The following is a 22,210-nucleotide window of genomic DNA, read 5'->3' as shown; positions in this document are numbered from 1 at the left end:
GAGTCCCCATCCCTGGAGGTATTTAAAAGACGTGTAGATGAGGCACTTAGGGAGATGGTTTAGTGGGTATGGTGGTGTTGGGTCGATGGTTGGACCCGATGATCTTAGAGGTCTTTTCCAACCTCAATGATTCTATGATTCTATGATTCTACAGGGAGTCTGCATGCACAGCCTAGGCAACAGGCACTCTAGAGCATCTCCCTGTGGGCTTTTCCCCAAACCTCCTCTAGAAGAGAGCTCCACAGCATGGCTAAGACACAGTCACCTTAGTGATACAGTTCTGCAAGACAACCTGCCTAAGCAGTCAGGATCATAAAGTTAAGGAGGTAAATGGTCCTGGAAGCAAATCTGCCAACTTACCATTGCATATAGAAAACATATGTCTGGAATTACAGGTTTTGGAAAAGCAGCCTGTAACGGGCAGGCCTTCTCTGCTTTGCACTGAGCTGCTGTCTTCAAAGTGTTCAGCTTCTACCATGGGCCTTATGGAAGAATAGCAAGTAGCAGGGCAGATGTTCATGCTCAGACTTTGAGATGAGTATAATTAGCATATAGTTTTTGCTGGGGTACTTCTAACTCCTAGAATGAGTCTTTTCTGTGAGAGAAATGGAAAAATATTTGCTGTGCTTACTGTATTTGTTAGATGAGTTTTCTGGTTTGTGATTCGCTTGTCTTGTCTTGTCTTTGCTTGTCTTTCTCAAAAGAAATGGCACTTTTAATGATTTCATGGTTAATGCATCCAACAGGAATATACCCATTGGGAAAAGCCCATTCTGGCCTGTTCTGCAACAGTGCTAGGCTAGGGTAGAGGAAGAATTTGGTCCAAAGTAAGTACAAATATGTAAAGAACGACTTTGTCATTAAGTAATGTACAATAATATACATTAAGTACACATATGTAAAGAATGACTTTACAAATATGTAAAGAATAAGTTGCATTTGTATGGGTTTAAACACTTAGATACCAGAAATAGAACCAGCATAGTTGTCGTGGAGCTTCACGGTGCTGTAGCCTGAGGAGTGCACGAGGTAGTTTGTTCAGGTGTAGCATAGGTTTCTCTCCGCTACAATGACAACCGGACAAGCCCTGATGCCTGAGCTAGAAGTCTGTTTGCAGCTGTGTTTTCAGAAACTCATTTGAGGAATAAAACATCTGTATAGAATATCTTATGTTGTCACTTACATGTTTGTAACTATAGCTGCTTTCTTCCCGTTATTTACTACTTTTTTTAAACCTTATTGCTCAAAATTATTTAAAACATGGAGTCATTGTACACGAATGCTGAGCAACACATGCCTTGAATAAGTCCTAGAAAAATAAGTTATGTGGTTGACAAACTAAGCTTCAGCCCCTTTCAGATAAGCATGGGTGAATTGTGATTGGTTTCAGAAGTAGTACAGCCGTTCTTTGGCTGAACTGTCATGATGGAGTCCTCTTTTTTGGTCAGAACCTGTGGAATAGTATTTGCACATATTTCCTTTCTTCGCTCAAGCTGTGGTACCTTTTTTCCTTTCAGCTGCAGTGAGTCAATGACTTACCAGCAAGGGTGTGTTTAATGCATTTCTGTGAGGAGAGAATACAGTGAAAGAGCTAGAAAAGACTGGTGATTGGAAATGTAAGAAAAAAAGTACAGAAAAAGTGAGTTGTAAAAGATGCAACAGGCTATGGCATGCCATTTTTCTCTTTTTTCCCAACACAGAACAATGCTTGTCTTCCTGAAGTTGTTCTGAGTGAATTTATTATTCATGGATATATTTATGTTGTAATGGGAATTTAAAAATGAGGACTTAACAATCACACTGAATTGATACTGATGATGCACAGAAATTACTGAAGAAAATCTTGTTTTTCTCAGTCCTAGTTTTAAAATAGTTAGGGACAATGGAGTCCTGAAGCATCACAGCAGAGTGTTTACAAGTGCACCTAACTGTGTCTTTAAAGAGCAAATGTTGCAAATAAATCCTGAAACAGGGCGCACTGAATGAGCAAACAGGTGGATCGCCTCTTGCCAGCCGTGACACCTCGCTTAATAGATTCCCCTGGGGTTAATGGGGCTGGCACCAGGGCAGCGGGGGTGATGTAATGGAGTCAATGTGACACACCACTGTGGAGACTCTGACTTGTCTCGCTGCCTTTGAAGAGGATAGTAATGTAACTTGAGTGTCACAGGAAGAGAAGATCTAAGTTAGGCTAAAATCATTATACAGCTTCAGGAAGATGGGGATTATTGTATCATCCTTAGATTAGATACATTTAATTATAAAATAACTTTAGCATGCAGTAGTATATTTTAATTTTCTTATTTTAAGATTAGTGAATTTGTCGTACCGATGCCACCCAGAGACTTCTGTTAATTTATGTTTAACTTTGTGCTCAATATTTTCAAAAAGGACACCATGGCATGAGGTGTCACATACATACACCATAAACACTGCTGAAATTTTTAATATCTATGTTAATTTTTTAATGAAATCAGGTCTTTATTGTCTTTTAACTTTGTTATTTACCATTAAAGATCGCTTCTGAATTCAGTTCTAAACATACCACTCTATTCCTTATTAGTAATTTCTCAATTTATTTTACTGTTTATTGTAGCTTTGAAGGGCTGAATAATGAAACTTAGGTTGGAGACAACTTCACTGTTTCATTTGCAAAGAACCGTAGAGCTCAGCCCTTGGCAAGTCCTTGGACAATGTAAACCAAACAAGCTATGGCCTGTTGGGCAGCTACTAAATTTAAAGTAAAACCGAGACAGATTTCTGGACTTTCATTTTTTGTATGAGTATCTAACATCCTCCTGCTCAGCTCTGATTGTTAATCTCCTTTGTCTTTAAAGCTCTTTAGGAGACTCCCTTGACCTTTCCTAGGAGCTGAGGGGCCTTTGGTGCGTTTGCTTTGCCATAGGTTTATGAGTCATGGCAAACTTTATTTCCTATTAAAATCTAAGCTATTAAAAAAAACAAACCCAAAACCTGAAACACCCAGGAAAACTCACAGCATGTGATTCACAGCACGTGAAAAAGAGCTTTCTCAGAATCCAACTTTTTAAATACCCATCTTTTAGTTCCATGGGAAAACGTGCATTTTCTTTCAGGAATGTTTTTGAGTTACAAGGCTTGCAGATTTCAGTCCTGTAATAGCAATTAAAAAATAAATTAATCTTTTTTTGCTAAGGGTAAGTATGTCTTGAATGTACCAAAAGGACCCAGCGTGTGTTGGAGACCAGCTGTTGTCACAATGTACTGTATGTATACCATGATATAGTTTTCCATGGACAGCTTTAAGTCAGACCAATGTCTGTAGAACGGTAAACATGCATACTTAGTTTTAAAGGGGGAAAAAAAATCCAGGTTGAAGGTGCGTCTGAATAAGTGTTTTCAGTATTAGGAGTAAGAAAAAGAGAAGTCACTAAAGGGCTACGTATTTTACTGTGCTGCACATGAACTGAGGGCAGAGGAAGAAGAGGGGAATGCCGGGAAGGGGAGGGTTAGAATTGGAAAGGGGAGGGATGTTGCTGTTTGTCACCTGTGATCAGCAGGCAGCACGATTAGGTTACGTGTCAGCAGGCCAGCTTAATTAACTTACACATTTATTTATGGTACTGTTGTAGTATACAAAATCTATAGCTGTGTTATTTTGTAAAGCTTGTCATGTTGTATCTACGTGAAAACCATTAATAAAGTGAAATTTTTATTGCTTACTACTTCACCATGAGTTTTTAATTCAAAGAAAAATAATTTATAGACCTTTAATAGCTTGATACGCATTTTTGACTCTAAGGAGATAACTCGTAACAGAACTGAAAGGTCTTGTTTCACCTAAGGCTTTTCAGCTAGATTTTACTGTTTAGATGAAAAGAAATCTAATTTTTCTGTTGATTTAGTTACATAAATTTTCTGTAGCGTACCTCAAAGCAGAATTTCACCAGTAAGTTTTTACTTTTACAGTTTACATGGGTTTTGTTTCGTTGTCTTTTTTGTTTGTTTTTTTTTTGTTGGTGTTTTTTTGTTTGTTTTCCCGTACGGAAGTATCACAAAGTTGTAGCTTTATCCCATAAAGGCTTATTCCTGCGTGACACGTGATGCCACTGTGACACACGAGATACAGTTTCAGGGTGTTTATTGAAAAAAAACCAGTTCTAGCTGCCATTTGCTCTTCCTGACTTTATTCCCTCAGGCACGAACACTGCTGAATGCAACAAAGACAGGATAAAATAATTTATATTTTGGAGGGACAGAGGGGAATCAGATTTCAGAGAGATTTCTTAGCAAGTCCTCATTCTTGTTCTCTAGCCTGGGCTTGCCTTGCCCTGCCTGGCCCCTGCCCCCTTGCTTCAAACCTGGAAATGGTCTCAATCACCAGCTTGCTGTACCTTGAAGCTTTATTGTGCCTTGCTGAGACAGCAATACAAGTGGAAGAGAATTGCGTCCTTGAATGTCAGTCTTCCCTGTAGTCTTCTGGCACCACAATACCTCTGTGTACTGAAATGTCCCTGGTGTACCCATGCTATGGGGAGCTACTGCTTTCCTTGTTTTACAGGAGACCAAGGGTCTCATTTGTCGTACCAATATGGAGCTGAAGTAATCCCATTCTCAACTGCTTGCCGTGTCTCTCTTTCAGAGACTGCTGTTTCCACAGCAGGTCTGGCTTTACCTGTGAGCAGATCTGCTGCTGAGCCAGTGGCGTTTTCAGCTCTATCTGTCTGCACACAGCAATACACATTTGAACGTGTATACACATTGATAGCCTGAGCTGTACTTTGGCAGTTTAGGAATAGACTTGTGTGTGATTCTGCAAGATTGTTCCTCAGAAGCAGAAACCTCTGGGCACGAGCATAAGCAGAGAGAGCCCAGGGAGCCGTGGCTGCCATCTCAAAGAGTGCAAATTCCCTGCATGTGTGAGGCAGCACTTCCCATGGCTTGTGCAACCACCTGGAAGGGGAACGTAGCAGCCAAGGGACTAAACCCATGTCCTGGGGTTGTCCTTCCAGCCCCTCTTGCGACCTCTGCCCACTGGCTTGGTTGGACTCCCAGCCTGGGTACTCTGTTCTGTCTTTAAAGCCCTGAGTTTTTCCATAGGATATTTGTTCTGTGGTATTATCAGTTATTCGTTAGTATTATCATTTTGTCTGAATTTCTGCTACTTTATAAAATGCTTTTACACCCATTTTGGTCCTAGTCACAGTGCTTGATACAAGGAAAAGCAGCCTCTCTGCTGCCCTCGGAACTGAGAGCTGTTTCTGGTTGGGAGTTTGTGTGTGTGTGTGTGTGTGTGTGTGTATCTTTTCTGTGAAGACCATGTGTATATTCTGTGTCCATGTGGGAAATGTGTAAGGGAATTTATGGAGATTTTAGATACATTGGCTGATAAACTGATAAACATAATTTTATTTAGCTTTATTTTTCTTTTCTTTTTTTTGTCTTTTTCTCTGGTAAGTGAGATTCTTCAAGAATTTGAAGAATCTATCTGGATTTCCTCATCTTCATGTCCTACCTGATTTATCAACTTTTTAGAACTTTGCAATTGATTGTTTCATACAAAATGCATGACTGAAAAGTTAAGGTTGCAAAATCAAGTACAAAAAAGTTAAGAAATGCCTCTTTTGGGCTTGCCTGTGTAGCCTTATATATATAAATACAAATAGATAAGTAAGTATGTATAAGGCTGCACAGGCCTATAACATATATATATGTAGGTATGTGTATATTTTTTTTTCCTCCTATGGAATCCTGCTAGGTTTCTATGCACAGCATCTACAGTAGTAGCTGATGGCAGCTGTAATCAGTTATCTAATATGCGGCCCCATCCCCTTTCTTGCCCAGTGTTCAGACCCTGATTTGAGAATCTGTCCAGCGCAGATGGAATCAACAGTAGATTTAGCTACAAGTTCTGCAGAACATGTACAAACTGGCATTACAGGCCTGAAATTGCCCAGATGCATACAGGCTGTCATTAAAAATGCAGGTTAGTTTTCTGACACCCAAGTGATTCTACTGCACAGTTCCATCTGTTTTTCCAAAGTATATGATTCTACAGCTTTTGCACAGTGCGTTTAATGGTTCTCTGCAATGGCTGAACACGTCTTGACACAGAATAACATTTTTCTCCTGGGCCCTCTACTTAGGAATGGATGACCTACTTGTGCTAAAACTTTAATTTAAATTAGGAACAAATCATCCTGAAACAGGCACCAGACATGGATTATTTCATCCCAGACATTTGCAAAAGGAAAAATATGCTCATGAGTGAAGAAAGGAGCTTAGAATGGGTGTTGGCAACCTGAGCTGCAACTGGTGATACAATATCAAAAATTACACTGCCACGGCACTCTCAGGGGGGTTGGTGTTGACTCTGTATTCTAAATGGTCATGACCATGTGCTCACCTTTGGTCTTTTTATTGACTGTTTCACATCTATAGTCTTCAAATAGACAGTTTCACAGCCTGTTGTGCCATCCATACCTAGCCCTCTTCACCTTTCACATGCATTCCGGACCACTGCTTTGTGACTACATTAAAAAAAAATAAATAAGAAAAATGCTTCAATATCCTGAGAATTGGGAGAGAAACTCTAGAGGATGAGACTTTTGTACAACTGCACTTTTTTTAAAGAACCCTTTATATTGTTATAGCAATTTTATGTATTCTGTGTGTCTGTGTAAAAAAAAAAAAAAAAAAAAGTCATGCTTGTTCCCAGAACAGCATTTGTGTTCATATAGCTGCACTGTTGTGTATCCAACTAGTGATATGAATGGAAAAATAACTAATGATGCAAATATTTAAGGATTTGGTGTGCAGTTATTTATGTGTTTAACTTTGAAAGTAGGAATAGATTCATATTCTTAATACACGTAATGCTCCTTGCCAATTTTCAGCAACTCACCCACTTGTCTGCCCTGTTTTATGTAGCACTAAATTGGTCCGAGAAAGGCAGGTTAAAAACCCAAAAAGTTCACCTGGATGTCAAGCATTTTCTCTTTTTCATCCCTCATGTCTCAACCTTTTTATTGTGAAAATGATGAAAAGTCAAATTTGCTTGTTTTTCTCATTGTTTTCCACTTGATCGGATCCTTTTTCAAAGAACAAAGCAAAAAACCCCAAACCTCTAGTCCTCAGCTGCTTCTGATGCATGGTAAATTAGTCTGACTTCACTTGAGTATGTACCAGTGAGTTGCAGTTGTACTGTGGTGTTTTCTGCTTTACCTAAGGAGGAAAAACACATCTGGCTTATAAATCAGACCAAAATTTGAATGCTTCCTTCAAGCGTGTATTGGGTGACTGCTCTATATATTTTACAGGCCTGTAGTGTAAATTACGTGGTATGGTGGTAAAAGCCTCCTATGTTTCCTTAGAGGATCATACTGAGAAAACTTGTAGCCTCACAGTATCTGCAAATGTAACGTTGGCTACGTGATGTACTACAACTATGACATTTACAGTAACAGTTGTATTTCTTGATTGTTTTTAGAAATTGCCCCTTGGTTACATGTGTTCAGAGCAGAAGATGCTGTGGACTTCTCACAGTTAACGTTTGACCCAGGACAAAAAGAGCTTATTGCTGGAGCAAGGTGAGAAATCTATTTTCTTTTCATGTTGCTTCAGACTGGATTTTGTTCTTTGTTGATAAGTAATATTGAGCCAACTTCTAACATCAGCTTGCTTTCATATGACTCCCCTGCCTTCCAGACCCACTAAACTGAACATTATGTATGTTTTTTTCTCTTATTCCTGACCAAAGTTAAAAGATGGACTACCTGGTATCAAGGATCCTAATAGCTTACTCTATTCTCATTTTTAAGAGGACTGTCCTGGAGTACTCTCAAACTTTGCATGCATACAGTAGAACAGGCAGATGCTGTATGACAATGTGAGAAGAGTTACCATAGCATAAAACTTACGATGATCCCAAATTTGGCTACACAATACGGCTCTTTGTGCTTGGATGTTTCTAATAATTATTCAGTATGGTGTCAGGAACGATTTGTTAAAGACTGCAGAATTAGTGGTAAAGTCAGTGGTAATCATAATTTTTGCACAGTAGGACAGTACTTTGCAAGCTGTGATCAACAGTGACACTGTCTTAGGTGTCAACATTGAAGCAGTGACAGTCCTTGAACACCATTTTTTCTTCTCTTAGCATATGAACTATAGTAAAACATTTTGGTTGGCAAAAGATTTTAACCATCTAATCTTATTATTTAAATCTGCCTTCTGAATATATTTTACTCTCGAATTAATGAAGTTTTTCTGTTAGATTTAGCATTGGAATATACTTCTGTTTCCCAATTTGTTTCTTAGTTGAAAATGAGGTTCAAAATACAGAGTCATAAAATGCACCGCGAGAGAATTTTTCTTCCGTGTGCCAAGGGAAGGTGCTTAGCTACAGGGGCAAAACTTTCTGAGTGTGGAGATATATATCTGTCTCTGGCCCACCTGAAGTGGGATATCCTGTGCACGCAGGTTGATTTTTCTATTCTGTAAGCTGCCAAATGAAATGAGGCATGAGGCTGTCAACTGGCGCTGTTCTGTAAAGACAGCCAGCGTAAGTCAGATCTGTCTGAGCCTTTCCTCAGTCCCATGGAATTGTGTGTTGGATCGATGCACACTGTATAAGTCTCAATAACCGATGAAAAAAATGTTTTTTTTTCCCTCCTCTCTTTTTTTTCTCCACACTGTTCATCTGGGCTCCAAATCTCAGCAAAGAATACGCTCATTTAAACTTGTGCTTTTGATGAAGTCTTTTGAGTCACTATGGGATAAGCTTTGGATGATTTTGTTGAATAGTCAGTGACTACGAAAAAATGCCAGCTGCCAATTCTGCCTTTTGCAAAAGACCCAATACAGTAAAAGCAATAGGATTCATTTGGTTTCTTTATAAGTTAATGCTGCTTCAGAGCTTTGTATCTCTTTTTCTGGCTAAAATTGCAAAATTAAAAATATTCAGTGTTTTTAAAATCACAACAGAAATCTTTGTTTTCCACAGTCCAGTATAGCTGGCTGTTATTTGTTCATAGAATTTATTGGATTTTTCCTTTCCTTATTCTGCATTTCCATTCTAAATTCTAAGCTTTTCCACAGCACTGTTGTGTTTGGCCATGGAGACCTCACTTTAGAATGACTGCACATGCCAGCGGGTTTCTCTAATTGTACATGTTATTGATACTAGTGTGTCCTTTTCACTACACACTTTTTCTCTTCTTGAAGCATTGTGCCAGACTATATGGTGAAAGTCATTGTATGTCATGGAGTCATAGATTCAGAGACTAGCTACCAGTTGTCAGGGTGCTGCAGTCCCAAAAATGCAAGTGTTGATCTTACTGATTGTGCACCTTTTGCATATAGTCCCCGCTATCATGTAGAATGAATCTGTTCACTGTGAATATGATGTCAAGTTTTCTGCTCGTTTGCAGGAGTGGTGTTTGCAGCCTTTCATAGTCTCAACTGGCTGCACTAATGTTTTTTTTTTTAACGCACTGTTTGTAGTTACCTTTCACCCAGGGCTATCTGAACAGACCATTAATATTACCATACTTGTGCTATGGCCTGTGGATAAAATTTTAGTACAAGTTTCTTGCACATCTGCCTCACAGGATTCACATATCTGAAGAGCCGTTAGAAGAATTCATTTTCTGTCCTAAGCCACAAATGTGCTCTCATAAAGACAGTGAAGAGAATGCAATGTTAATTCCTGCTCCCTGGTGAAATATTTTTTGACATACAGTTATTTCTCTTAGAATATTCCAACAATTTATTTTTATTATCTTCTTGTACTAACACTTCAGTACTGAAAAACTAATAACTATGTGCAATGTGATTTCGGTAAGATCTGAACAGTTAAAAGTTCCCGTTCAGTTGGGAAAATGATAATTTGTAGCCCTCTAACATGGTTTCCCCTTCTCTACCCAATCAATGGTAGAGAAGGGAAATATGTGATGTGGCACGTGCCAAAGCTACAAATAAACTTAGATTACTCCATTTACACTGCCAAGAGAAGTACTCCCATTATGATTCACTTGTCCAGCATCCAAACAAAAACAAGGCGTGAAGCTTGCACCTCTAGGCTTCTGCTTTAGTAAGGTGGTGTTCTTCTAAACTAGAGGAATGATTTTCACAGCCAGGAGCTATGTCCTGGCTCAGCTTAAGTTTGTAATTGATTTTTTTCACCTTAGTGGAGTTCAGTGAACTCTTCCCCCAAATTTCTGTGTCTTAGAAACCAAATAAAATAGTGTTGTGAAAATTTGACACTATTGGAAATTCTTAAATCCCTTTTCCATCACTGATATTCACTGCGGGTGATTCTCTTCCATTTTTGAAGTTCTACAGCCTCTGAAGAGGTTCATGACTTGTTTGTCTTAATAAGCAACATAGCAAAGATCCCAGCTGGGATCCAGACTGGATTCCCGTTGGGAGCTTCCAATGTCATGCAGCTATGTAAAAAGACACATATGATCCCATGATGCCTCAAAAGGTGTCTCCCGTAGTGACAGAGAACTATCGATACCATTTCACAAGGTCCTTGGGAGACTTTAAGCTGTAGTAGTGTGTATTATTCTGTTTATATATGCTTAAACAAGGTTAACTGAAATTAGAAAGAGATGTAGGGAAGAGCTGCTAAAAGGCAAATGAAGAGGGTTGGAATTGTAGTGCAGGAAAACAAAGGCTGAGCGTGTGCAGCGCCTACCTATAAATCCATCAGCAGGTACATCTAGGGAAGGAAATAGCTGTATAAACTACACAGTAGTGTTGGCAGAAAACCAAATCGGTTCAAGTTGGCCATGGGTAATTTAGTCAAGAAACAACGAGTTTTGTCACATTTTAGCAGTGTGAACAAAACAAGAACAGAAATATTTTTGAGATAGAGATCTCTAAATATATGAAAGGGACATTATTCCTTAGTGTTTGCCATAGCAGGCAATGACCAGGAAGGTAATTACTAGTCCAATATTGCTAAGATTAGTCTTGCTTGTCCAGTTTGGGAAATAAAGGTGGTCTTCTGATGTCTGTGGGCATTCTGTAGTTGCTGTGCAAAACCAGACTTTGTTACAATTTTATCTGCTCCCTCCCGCCCTCCCCCCCGCCCTCTGCAGGTTGTCTTCCAGTCCTTGTGAAAAGTCTCTGGTTGATATTTTATTTTGTTCTGCAAAATGTCCAGTTCTCCTGCAGGTCTTGAGTTGATTAATTCGGAGTCTACTAGCCTTATTTCAGTTTCCTTACGCCATCTGCAGCGATCTACGAATGTTACTACTCCAATACTGCACACACCTTCACTTTAATCATCCAGTCCACCCTGGCACTGGTATTTCCCTTGTGATGAGGAGCTGCGTAAGATTTGGAGCCACCCCCTGCTTTCCCTCTCCCATCACCCGCATTAGGGAGAGAGGTTGCTGATCCCAATGAAGTTTGGTTTTGGCTCAGTCTGGCTTATTTCTGGAGTATGCACAGTCATGTTTCTCTGAACGCAATAGAAACAAGTAACTGCAGTCCGTTTTGTTGTTCATCTTTCAAATTCCTCACAAATCCTTTACCTCCACTGTGGGGAGTGTCTTTATTTCTTAGGTCACACTGATGCGCATTTCCTACCATGAAGTCCAATGCCTTTTAGTAGCGACTGCTTTAGTTTCTGAATATTGCTATACAGTACAGGTTCAATTATACTTCCTGTTTTAATTGTAAAAGGAGCTGGCACAACTTCCAAGTTCAACGAGGCTTGCACTTGTCTTTCTGTCAGAGTCACTTGACAATCATGAATGCCTTCCAGTCTAACAGGTCTGCTTAATAACATATATTAGATCTGAAGCATAAGTGTTGTAATACTTTTGTTTTAAAACAGTGTCATTTGGTCTTCTATCAATCTGCTGTGCAGAAGGAGATATATGTGTACCATTGGCGAGGGCTTCAGAGGGAGAGGAATGTCTTCTAAAATGAGTGATGAGTTTGCCTGGATCTCAGTAACAGCCTACAGTTGCCCTGCTTGCCTGGGACGTTTTTGCACAAATTGTCTGTGTAGAAAAATTCATTTAGATAGCTTTGAGAAATGGGGGAGTGGGGGGGAGGGGGTGGGGACAGACAGGGGAAAAGGCAGAGGGAGAAATTTATCTTGTCTGACTTTGGTCAAACAGCCTAAAGTGCATAGTGAAGACAAGCAAAGATTACAGTTCAATTTATGAAGCTGAATAAAGGGAAGAAGAATGATTTTTATTACGGTTGCTGGGTTTTAAAATTTGCATTTGAAGAACATGACAGATTTTTGTCAATTAGGTCTAGATTTATGTAAAAGGAAACTTTTTTTCGTAATAGGTATGTGCTAAATTGTATGATGATATTATACATTTATGTAAAATGGAAAAAAAACAGATTAATGAGAAACACTACAGAGAAAATTCAGTATGGATGTAAAACAGTTGTTAGTACATTACGAAGACTATTGGCTTTTGACACAGGGCAATGTAGCTATGTTCCCACGAAACTGTATCTTTAAAATTTGCACCAGGCATTGTTCTTAACATCACATATGACCTGGAAGGTAAAAATAAATGAGTTCTCTTGCAATCTGAAACCTTCTAGGGAATTCATTTGTTTTCTTCAAAAAAACCCATACGGCAGGGCAGAATTTACTTTTATAATTAAGTGGCACCAGCAAAGGATTACTCTCAGGGCACTAGCTCCTCAGTAAGCTCAAGGAAATAAGAGACTGCTTGTTTATCTTATTCTGATAAATCCTGATAAAATATTCAGATAAATATTTCTCTGTGTGTTATTTAGTGGACTGACTTAGTATCTAATCAAATATGATAATGCTTTCTGTATTTTGAAGTGCCAGTAAGCATGGAGATTCATAGATTTCCCCAAGAGCAACCTTGCCTTCTTTTCCTAGCGCTTTGCCATATGTCCTGCAGCATTTTCTTTGTTTCTGTCTTGGAAGGGTCAATTGAGGGGGGAAAAGACCAGCTCTGGGGAAAGATACTGAATTGCCCTGGCAAATTGTGCATTGCCTTTTTTCCTCCTCGTTCCCTGACAATGCACTAAACACTTATCAGCTCTAGTTTTTATAAATCAGAAATTGTTAAAAGTGTCCTAGCCATTTCGGTAAAATGAGAGTCAACTAGAAGCATGTCTCAAACCCAGTAGGTTGGGGCAAAAATGTTGAGGTTCAAAATAATTAGTTACATTTTCCTTTTAATCCATTCTTTTTTCTCTTTTTTTGTGACTTTTAAATTTTTTTTTTCTTAATGGTTTTATTCAGACCATGCAAGAAGAATTATGTTGGAAGAAACTTGTTTGTTTAAAGGAAAAATGAAGTAATCCTCCTCTTCCCAAGCCTCTTGTGCTTGAAATTATGAACTGGTAGGAGCCTAGCTGGAGTTCATTCTTAAGACGTGGTGATTTATTTTTTTAAAATTCAAGTTGGGCTAGTTCAGCTATACTTTAAAATTATATAGTTGTTTATCAGAAATAGGTCTCAAAGCTATTCAGCTTTTTTTTTAATTGGATAATATATATTTAGACATATCTTACATTATTTTTTACACAGAGCATCCTAATAATGGTGGCTTTCTCCTATATGTTCTGCAAGTTAATTAAACTTGCTTTGAGGATTATAACTTGCTTTGGGGTGGCTTATTGCCTCAGTCACTCCTTATCTCACTGATGAAGGACTGTAACAGTATGCCTTTTCACTTAATTAGATGTGTGTTTGGGAATGTTAATTTGAACCATTACCACTACTTGCCATAATAACAGAAAGGCAAATTGAAGGATTCATTAACAGTGGTTTAAGAATCTCTAATAAAGGAATAAATAACTGTACAGGTTTGCTTCTTGCTGTCGTCTGCTCCCAGCAGGAGAATCTGAGAGCTTCTTGTTAATGAGATGCTCTGAGCGCTACATATTGGGAGAATATACAGGCACCAGGAATTAGCGCTATGTTCTTTGAACATCCATCTGGGTTTTATTGCTCATTTAACACTTGGTTCAGGGTAATCAATGTCTGTCCTTCCACTGATTGATCTGATCTAAACTAAGGTATGGTTTAATGTTAAATCTAAGAGAAATTATCATCCTACTGCTGCAGAAAGAGGAAGGTCTTTCTTCCCCTACTGCTTCTCTTTCCTACCTTGCTAATAGGTTCCTAAATATTTTTGAAAGCTAATGCTTTGTACCTCCCCTGCTCATGCCTTGTTCCAGTATGCAATTTTCTCCTCCTTTGCACCAGCTCTGGTAGTAGTCTGGTTGCAGAGTAACACTAATCAATTTACTAACCCCACAAAAATTACTCGGTTTCTTGTGCTGATTTAATGTCTTGCCATTTTAATTAGTGGAACTAACATGATGCATCATCAGAGGAGCCCTGGAGTTGACTCGGGGTAAGATGAAAAGAGAAATGGCAGGAGTAAATGGAACTTCTTTGGCAGAGAACACTGCTATTTCAGTGTAAGTCATCTTTAGAAATTACATCAGATGAGTGGTGTTCTGAAGGGGTACCTGTCTTTAATTGAAGTCATGACACACTTGAGCTGTGCTAGCAGCAGTACATGTCCTGCTGCAGAATATGGCAACTTATGCCTTCTCTTGGTTCCTGGTTAGACTGTGTTCTCATGTCAGTTAGCTGTTCCTTTCTTCTGCAACGAATGTTAGTCCAAACATATGGTTTCTGTCCTACATCGCCAGCAGTTTGGTCCTTGCTGAACTTGTCTGCTTGTGTGTGCCTTTACGGCACTGAAATGCAGGGCAGGGAGCTACCAGCTGGCCAGAAGCTGATAACCATGATATAGAAGAAGTCCTAGGGAGGTGCCACTTGGAACAGCAGTCAGGTCTGCGAAGGACTCTTCCCTGCCTCTGAAACATTGGTGCCTTGCATGAGTTACTGCAGCGCCCTTGTGGATGCACTTGAGTGGCTGCACTCATCTTGTGAGAGGGCTGCTCGGATGCTAGGTAGGTGTGTATGTTTCAGTCCTCATTCCAAGAGTACAGTCAGAAAATTTAACAGTGCAATGATGCATACTGTGTACGTGACCTTCACCTCTCAAAATTTGATGGGAGCAAGATTGCATTTTATATAGAGATGTGTTGACATCATGTGCTTACCTTGGTATGCATCCTGCTTCTGAATTTCCCATGTACAGCGAACTTCCACTGAAGGGAAGGGCTCTGCTGGAAACTAATGGTTTTACCAGAGGACTACAGCATGATCACAGGAGGGAAGTTCAAGGCTGGCTGTGAAAATGTGGGTCATCGAGTTTAGTATCTCCTTCCTTTAAGTACCTTTAGCATTAATGTGATCACTTAGATAGTTTTTGATCATTTTGTTGTTGCAGTTTCTGTTCTTAATAAAATAATAAAATTTAAAAAAAGTCCAAACTTCGGCTACCTTAGACTCTTTACCTTCTTCCCCCTCCCCCCAAAAAAACCCACCCCAACAGCTCAAGCAAACTTTATGTGCCAAAGTTGATTACTGTAGGAAAGGAGGCTGCAAAAGGCATGAACTGTCTAAAATTTCTGTTTATTTAAGCCCATTTCCATTATTGTTTTTTTTCGAGGAGATATAACAGCAGCATTTAAATTTAATTTCAAATTAATCTTGAAAAGAAACAGAAGATTAATATGTTGAACAATGAAATGGTAACAAGACCACATAGGATTTGTATGGCTGTTTATGTGGGTGGGTACTGTACAGTGTGTGCCATATTTGCCAAAATGTAAAAACTGGGGGCATGTACTTTGAGATATGCATTGTAACATTAAAAAGTATTAAAGATTTGGTCAGCCACAGTTATGAAATACAGGGTTAACATTTTGGTTGAGGTGATATTTCAGGATAAAGTTGAACCCAACGACAACTTACTAAATAAATAGCTGAGTAAGCTCACAAGCTTATCTGGACTAAAGCATAATGTTCAGAAAAGCCTTGATCTGCATGCATCAGAGGCGCACAGGTGACAAATATTCTGAGGCCGTCCCCAGCTCGGGAACTTGGGTGCTGTGTGTGAGAAGCAGGGGCCAACAGGAGAAGATGGTAATGCATGTTTGAGATGACATGGCATGATGGGACTTCAGGAGGAGAGTGAGCTCCAGAGCTGCAGAGACAGGCCACTAGTGCCTTTCTGCTTTTCCTGGAGAAGCCCGTGGCAAGAAATACATAGAACTGATGCCTGGCTGTGGCTGGACATCTGTGCAGGAGTGCTACGTTCTAGGATCTCTAGTCGCTGCTGAGGCTGTATGTGGAGCCACAGGGAAGTGAATGTAGTAAGATTTGCTAATCCTGAGGAGCAACCATCAGAGAAGGAAATCAGATTTTACATGACCTTTGAGTGGATTAATTTAATTTGTAATGGGATTCTTTCCTAACTGACTCCAATAGTGTTATTCTGTTTGCCAAGCTCAGTGTCTCACTGGTCAGCCTATGATCACCTGAGTCTTCCTTTTTGCCCTTTTGAATGTTAATAAAACATGGTTAGTCTGTCATTCCTGAAGAATGCCTGTAACTTTAGAAATTATTTAAAAAGAGCAATAAGAAGACCAAAAATCACTTCTCCATAATTTTGAGGTTGAATTAGCATGACCTGCGAGTCTGAAAATATTTATCTCTGTATATGCTGTTTTCACATCTTTAGCATTTATCAGTAAGCTACTTATTTCATTATTCTCATTTGCTGAGACTTCTATTTTCTGCAAAATGCAGAGAAAAAATTACTTATTGACCAGTCTGCTTTTTGTTACTGTAATTTGACCATTTTCATATAATAGTTCAACTAGACCACTTTGATTAGGTTTCTTTTATTTCGAATGTATCATCCTAAGCTTTTTCACATATTTTTCCTATTGTATCTTAATATAACCATATGAATTTTCTACATCATAATTTTTTATTTGTATTGATTATCGCCTTTCCTCCTATTCTTATTTCTTTTTCTGTTTTATTTCCAATTGCTGATTTTATTACACTGCAGAACTAGAATTGGCTTTTACCCAAAACTTTCCCATCTTGATTGTGGAATCGTGACTTTTTGCTTAATAGTTGATTCTTACAGAGCTTATACTTTTCATTCTCAGTCTTGATATATTTTCCTTCCAGTAAATTGAATAAAATTTTCTTCTTTCATGTGAAACAGTTTCTTGAAAGAAGTGCACAGGAAGGAATCTTTTACTGGTTTATTTCCAGGAGATTTGGCAGCATGTCTGATCATGCCTTGAGTTCCTGAGTTTGCTGCAACCCCTATTTATTGATTCAGGCTTTCAATTGCAGATGCATATGGGGGCTTAGGGTGGGTTTTTTTTCTTGCTGTCTTAGGAGTTTTTCAAAAGCTTAATCTGTAGTACGTTTTCCTAAGCTGTATGTGCCACCTTAATGTTCTTCTAATTCATGTCTGTGTTGAATGCAACAGTATTTTTTGTTGTTGGGTTCATGTTTTATAGCTTGCTGTTTCACAAAGAAAAGGGTAAAGTGCTGGATTTAACAACCATTACTAGCATGCTATGCTTTCGAATCTTTATGGGTTTTCAATTGATTTTTGACATGGACTTGTTTAGGAACATACAGAAGATTAGCTTTATGCTTCTGTCTGTAGTCATGCTAAATGTATTCACTGCGATAGATGGAAATACCTTGTTGTCAAGGAGGTGACTGGAGCATGCTTTTTGTGGTGCTTCATTCAGTTCCCCCTGACACTGGTGGAAGTCTTTGCCATTGGGTTTGAGCAGGCTCTTGATTAACAGGTTTTAGTTATCATAGTTCACCTAGAAAAGTAGTTCAGTGCTGTCAGTGTAAAGCAAAATGCTTACTGCCTGCTGGCTATCTGAAGGAATACAGGATGCTGCTGTATCTCAGAGTTCGTTGTGTTTTCTTCTCATTACAGTGTCCTTCTGTTTGCAGATTTATGTAACATATTTGCTTTCCTCATTCATTAAGCACCAAATGGAAACAAATTTACCAATTACCGCCAGTGTCAAATCAGTTTAATTCCAGCATGTAAAGTTGTATTTGTCTTGCTTTTATTACCATCATATTTAGACGGGAGACAGGCCTACGTGCTAAGAGGTCTGTGTCTATGCTTCAGAAATGTACTTGGTCATTTTTATTTCACATCCTTTGTTGCCTTCAAAGCATAAATGCACTAGAATAAAGCTAAATGGAGGTTGAAAAATGGCAATCCAGGGCATAATCTCAACAACATATTGAAAAAAGTATTGTCACCTATCTCGTGAGCAGCATAATGGCTCTGCACATGTAATGGAAATTGGCATTGACTTCTTCTTTGGACTGCTCGATTTATTAATATCATATTTCCCGTGTGTTTTTTTACTGTCATGCTTATATTTTTTTTTTAGATTTTTCTCATGTATGTCCTTTTTGAATGAATTCTCACATGTTAGAGATGCATGCCTTAGCATGTTAAACAAATACAGTAGGTATTTGCAGAGCTAAATGTAGTCCTGCAATTTTTGCTGCAGTGGGCACATTTAGGTAGGAATAGCTCTGATTGCTCTCCCAGTGCTAGTTTGCCACTTGTCCTAGCATTATTTATGTAGTCACAGTCACTCTGTGCTGTCCATTTGCCCAGTTTACCTCTGTGTTGCTAAGGTGTAATGCTTTTACTGTGTCTTGCACATTGCTTTTCTTCTTATTCCATTTTCTTTCTGCTGGCTTTATGAAGCTGAAAATAATATTTTAATTGGTTATTGGCAGCCACAGGAAGTTGAAAAATGTACACTAATTAGCTCTGGCTCTTGGCTCATTCACATGAATATAGACATTTTAGTCTCCCTAACACTTATAGGGTCAATATTTCTAATTCCATACTGGATATATTAATGGGTAGAAGTGTTGTGCTCTACTGAATAGGATACAAATCTCATTTTCTAGGAAAAAAATCCCACAAAACTTTCAGCCTCTGTTTTTCTTCAGCCTGACATTCTGTTTTTGTATTTATTAATACAGAATTTTTACAATTTGGGACAATAGCTTACTTTTTAATAGGCTGAAATGATGTCAGGATGAAAGACCGTAAAAAGACATTAATAATTTGATAATCTGTCTTAAAATGCCACATCACTGATAAATCTTCAGTAGATATCTCAAGATGAAGTACACATAGAGATTGACATGACACTATGCTAAGTACTGACCCGAAAACTAAAAGTGTGAGACCAGACTGTCTGCTCATATATTCTGCAACAGAGACTGCATTTATTTGTAGAGTGAAATGGGGCATTTATGTGCCACTCCTGTGAGTCTGATACCACTGAGTTAAGAAAACAGTTTATACCTGCTGAGGATGCAGCTCAATTTCTCTGGAAGAAAAAAGTTGTTCTGCTTCTGTAAGTGGAAAAAATAGATTTGCGACAGCAGTGAAGTTGTAGGTTTCTTTAACTTTGATATCTGGAGTGAAAGAAGCACAATCAATGATGGCTGATGGAAGCTTATATGCAATGAGATGAGGAGCAGACTAAGTATTTATGTTCCCTGCTGCATATTTCTGAGCAAGGCATTTTGCAGATGTGAAGATATTTTTTGCCCTTACAGAGAGAGTGTAGGTGGGTTAGAAAGACTGTATACATCATTTCCTGACGTTTCAGTGAAAGTCCTTCAAGTCAACTTGCACGTAGCTTGTGGATGAAGCTTTGTGTAAACATTGTCCTGCAGTGTACTGTTTTCTTTGCCCACTTCAGGTCTCTTCATGACTCAAACCCAAGTATTTTAGTTATTTCCTTGTGGTGATTTATCTGTGCTAATAAGTTATTTCCTTGTGGTGATTTATCTGTGCAAATATTATCAGACAAATATTCTGTCTTTATTTTACTTTCTCATGAATTCTTGCCCTTAATAGCCTGCCTCTTGCATTTTGAGTAACTCCCTTTAGCAATATTCCTAGGAAAGACTAGTGATGTGATTACTGTACATCCATAATTTAAGTAGGCCATATGTGTGCCAGAGTCAATAAATAAATACACGTAGCTGCACCCCAGAGTCCATAAATAAAGCTGGCCATGATAGTGGTTGTGTTTATGAGATACATGCTTTGAAAAAAATTTGTTTTTGTTTTTTAGACACAGTTTGTTTTTGTTCCTCCCCCCACTGGCTTATTAAAAAAAATAATAGAGATGTAAACTACAGGTCCTGGCTATCTGTGCCAATTAACAGTACCTCATACCTCTTTGGAAAGAATTAGGATTATTATCTCAAAAAATGTGGCCTAATTTTAATTTGGATTACACTTCTACCAGTTGCATGGATGTAATATTGCAGATAATTTGTGAATATTGCAAATATTTAAATTTAAAGATTAATTTACTCATCTCTTTGTAATGTTTTTGTTGCTTTAAGTGAATTTGTTGAAATCTTAGAAATTAATGTTACAGATTTGTTACGAATAAATTAAAATTGACATAATTTATATTAACCTTTCAAAAATTTCTTCCTTTCTATTTTTATCTATAAAACATTATCACTCTGTAGTGGCATTGGAAAATCAGAATTGCTTTAAATAAGGTAAAAATTAGGCAGAAGAGGACTGAAGAGTATTATATATGTGAACATGTAGTGAAAAAAAAGGACATAATGAAAAGAAGAAAAAGAGGCGTGAGAAGAAACTAAGAAAGAAAGACAAAAAAAATTGGGCAGGAGGAATATGGACGTGCAGCATGGAAGAGCCTTATTCAGACCTAGCATGAAAGAGAATCTGCACTAGAGAAGGATGTGCTGAAATCAGTTCAAAGACGGTGTGGTACTTGCTCATTTTTATGAGGGTCATGGACTGATACCACGAGCGCTACCAACAGAGCTGGTTTATTAGAACAGGTGTAACAAGACAGCTGCTTTAACTACATAGACACAGTAAGTTGGGAGGAGTTGCGATAGCTCACATACATTGCACCAGTATGTGCTGAAGGAAGTGTTTTTGGTCGGTGGGGCACGCTCACCTTTCTGAGTATCCTAACCCATCATTTCCCCAGGTTTCAAGCAGTGCCTTTGCATCACGTCTTCATGGTTTGCCTGAACTCCCCCCAAGTTCTGTAGGTGCAGCGATACTGCTGTAGAGAAAAAGCGGAGTGAGAAATCCTTTTGCAATAAAAGCATGGGCTTTTGAAAAATATGCTTGGTTCGTGTGTACCTCCTGCTGTACGTGGGAAAAAATCCTCGGGTTTCAAAGAAATCAGACCGGGTATGACAGGACTTCAGTCAGAATTGTGAAAACTCTGGCTTCTACAGACACTCCATCATACTGGGATCCTTTGCTTCAAACTTTATGTATCTGTGGCTAAGCTAATCGCATAAGGTTCCCATCATTGTGGAGAGAAACAGACAGCTTTAATCTGCCTGTCCTCTTACTCTCATTTAGACATCTAACACTGGTCACATGAATCTGCCAAAGCACTGAGTATTTCTTCCCATTGATTCTAAAGGAAGACTGGAGCAATGACTCAGATGTCCATGTATGCAGTATAAATATCTACTTTATTCATATGCAGCCAGTCCTTCAAGCTGAAAATCTGTTTTAGAAATCGCCTTAGTCCTTAGCCCAAAGGGCTGTATGTTAAGACAGTCCCTGAAAGAATTGAGAGTCCTGACTGCCTGTCACTTTTTAATTTTTTTCCTGTCTTTTATATTCATTAATTATATTTTTATTTAAACGCTAGTAACTTTTTTTTTACTTAAACACTAGTAACATTTAATTTTTATCTACTATTTTTTTTAACCCCAGAAACTACCTCTTCAGGTTGCAGCTTGAGGATCTCTCTCTAATACAGGTATGTTTTATGTTTGTTTCCTTAGTTCCTCTGCATGATGTAGGTAAGCAGATGTTTTAAAGCAGATAATCAAGATATTCATAAGCTTCATAACTACAGATAAGTATGCATCTGTTTTTGTCCTCTTTTCAGCCCCATATTATATAAGTCATATTATCCATTCTAATTCCAGATTAGCCTTTGTCCCAGGCCATACAGATGTGATGTTACCTTACTCTGCTGTGATTTTGTTAGAGTGTATCTATAAAAATGGAGGCTGGGAAGGAGGATCATGTTCTCTTAGAAAAGTGTTCCAACTTATTATTGTGCAGCTTCTGTATTCAGAATTTATGTTATTATCGAGAAAATACTTTTTTTTTCAGATAATGATAAATAAAAAAAATCATTCATACTTGCTACAGTTAAATTGGGCAAATGAAACAGCAAATTTTCAAGGAAGAAATATAGAGTGAACACAGGTATCAGA

The 22,210-nt window shown here is 38.4% G+C and overlaps 1 protein-coding gene across 1 annotated transcript in view; it reads left to right on the top strand.

Moving 5' to 3' along the window:
* The window catches only part of SEMA5A (semaphorin 5A), a gene marked incomplete at its 3' end in the record, with an annotated part of 57,156 nt that extends 35,412 nt beyond the window's left edge, over window positions 1-21,744 (top strand). Inside the window, exons 3-4 of the mRNA XM_009276984.1 lie at window positions 7,469-7,568; window positions 21,699-21,744. Of these exons, the coding sequence (XP_009275259.1) occupies window positions 7,469-7,568; window positions 21,699-21,744 (146 nt within the window). The remainder of the gene's footprint in view (window positions 1-7,468; window positions 7,569-21,698) is intronic.
* Window positions 21,745-22,210: the final 466 nt, after the last annotated feature.

Source organism: Aptenodytes forsteri, unplaced genomic scaffold, assembly GCF_000699145.1.
Source record: "Aptenodytes forsteri isolate BGI_AS27 unplaced genomic scaffold, ASM69914v1 Scaffold322, whole genome shotgun sequence".
Taxonomy (NCBI): domain Eukaryota; kingdom Metazoa; phylum Chordata; class Aves; order Sphenisciformes; family Spheniscidae; genus Aptenodytes; species Aptenodytes forsteri.
This window is presented reverse-complemented; position numbering and strand designations above follow the sequence as displayed.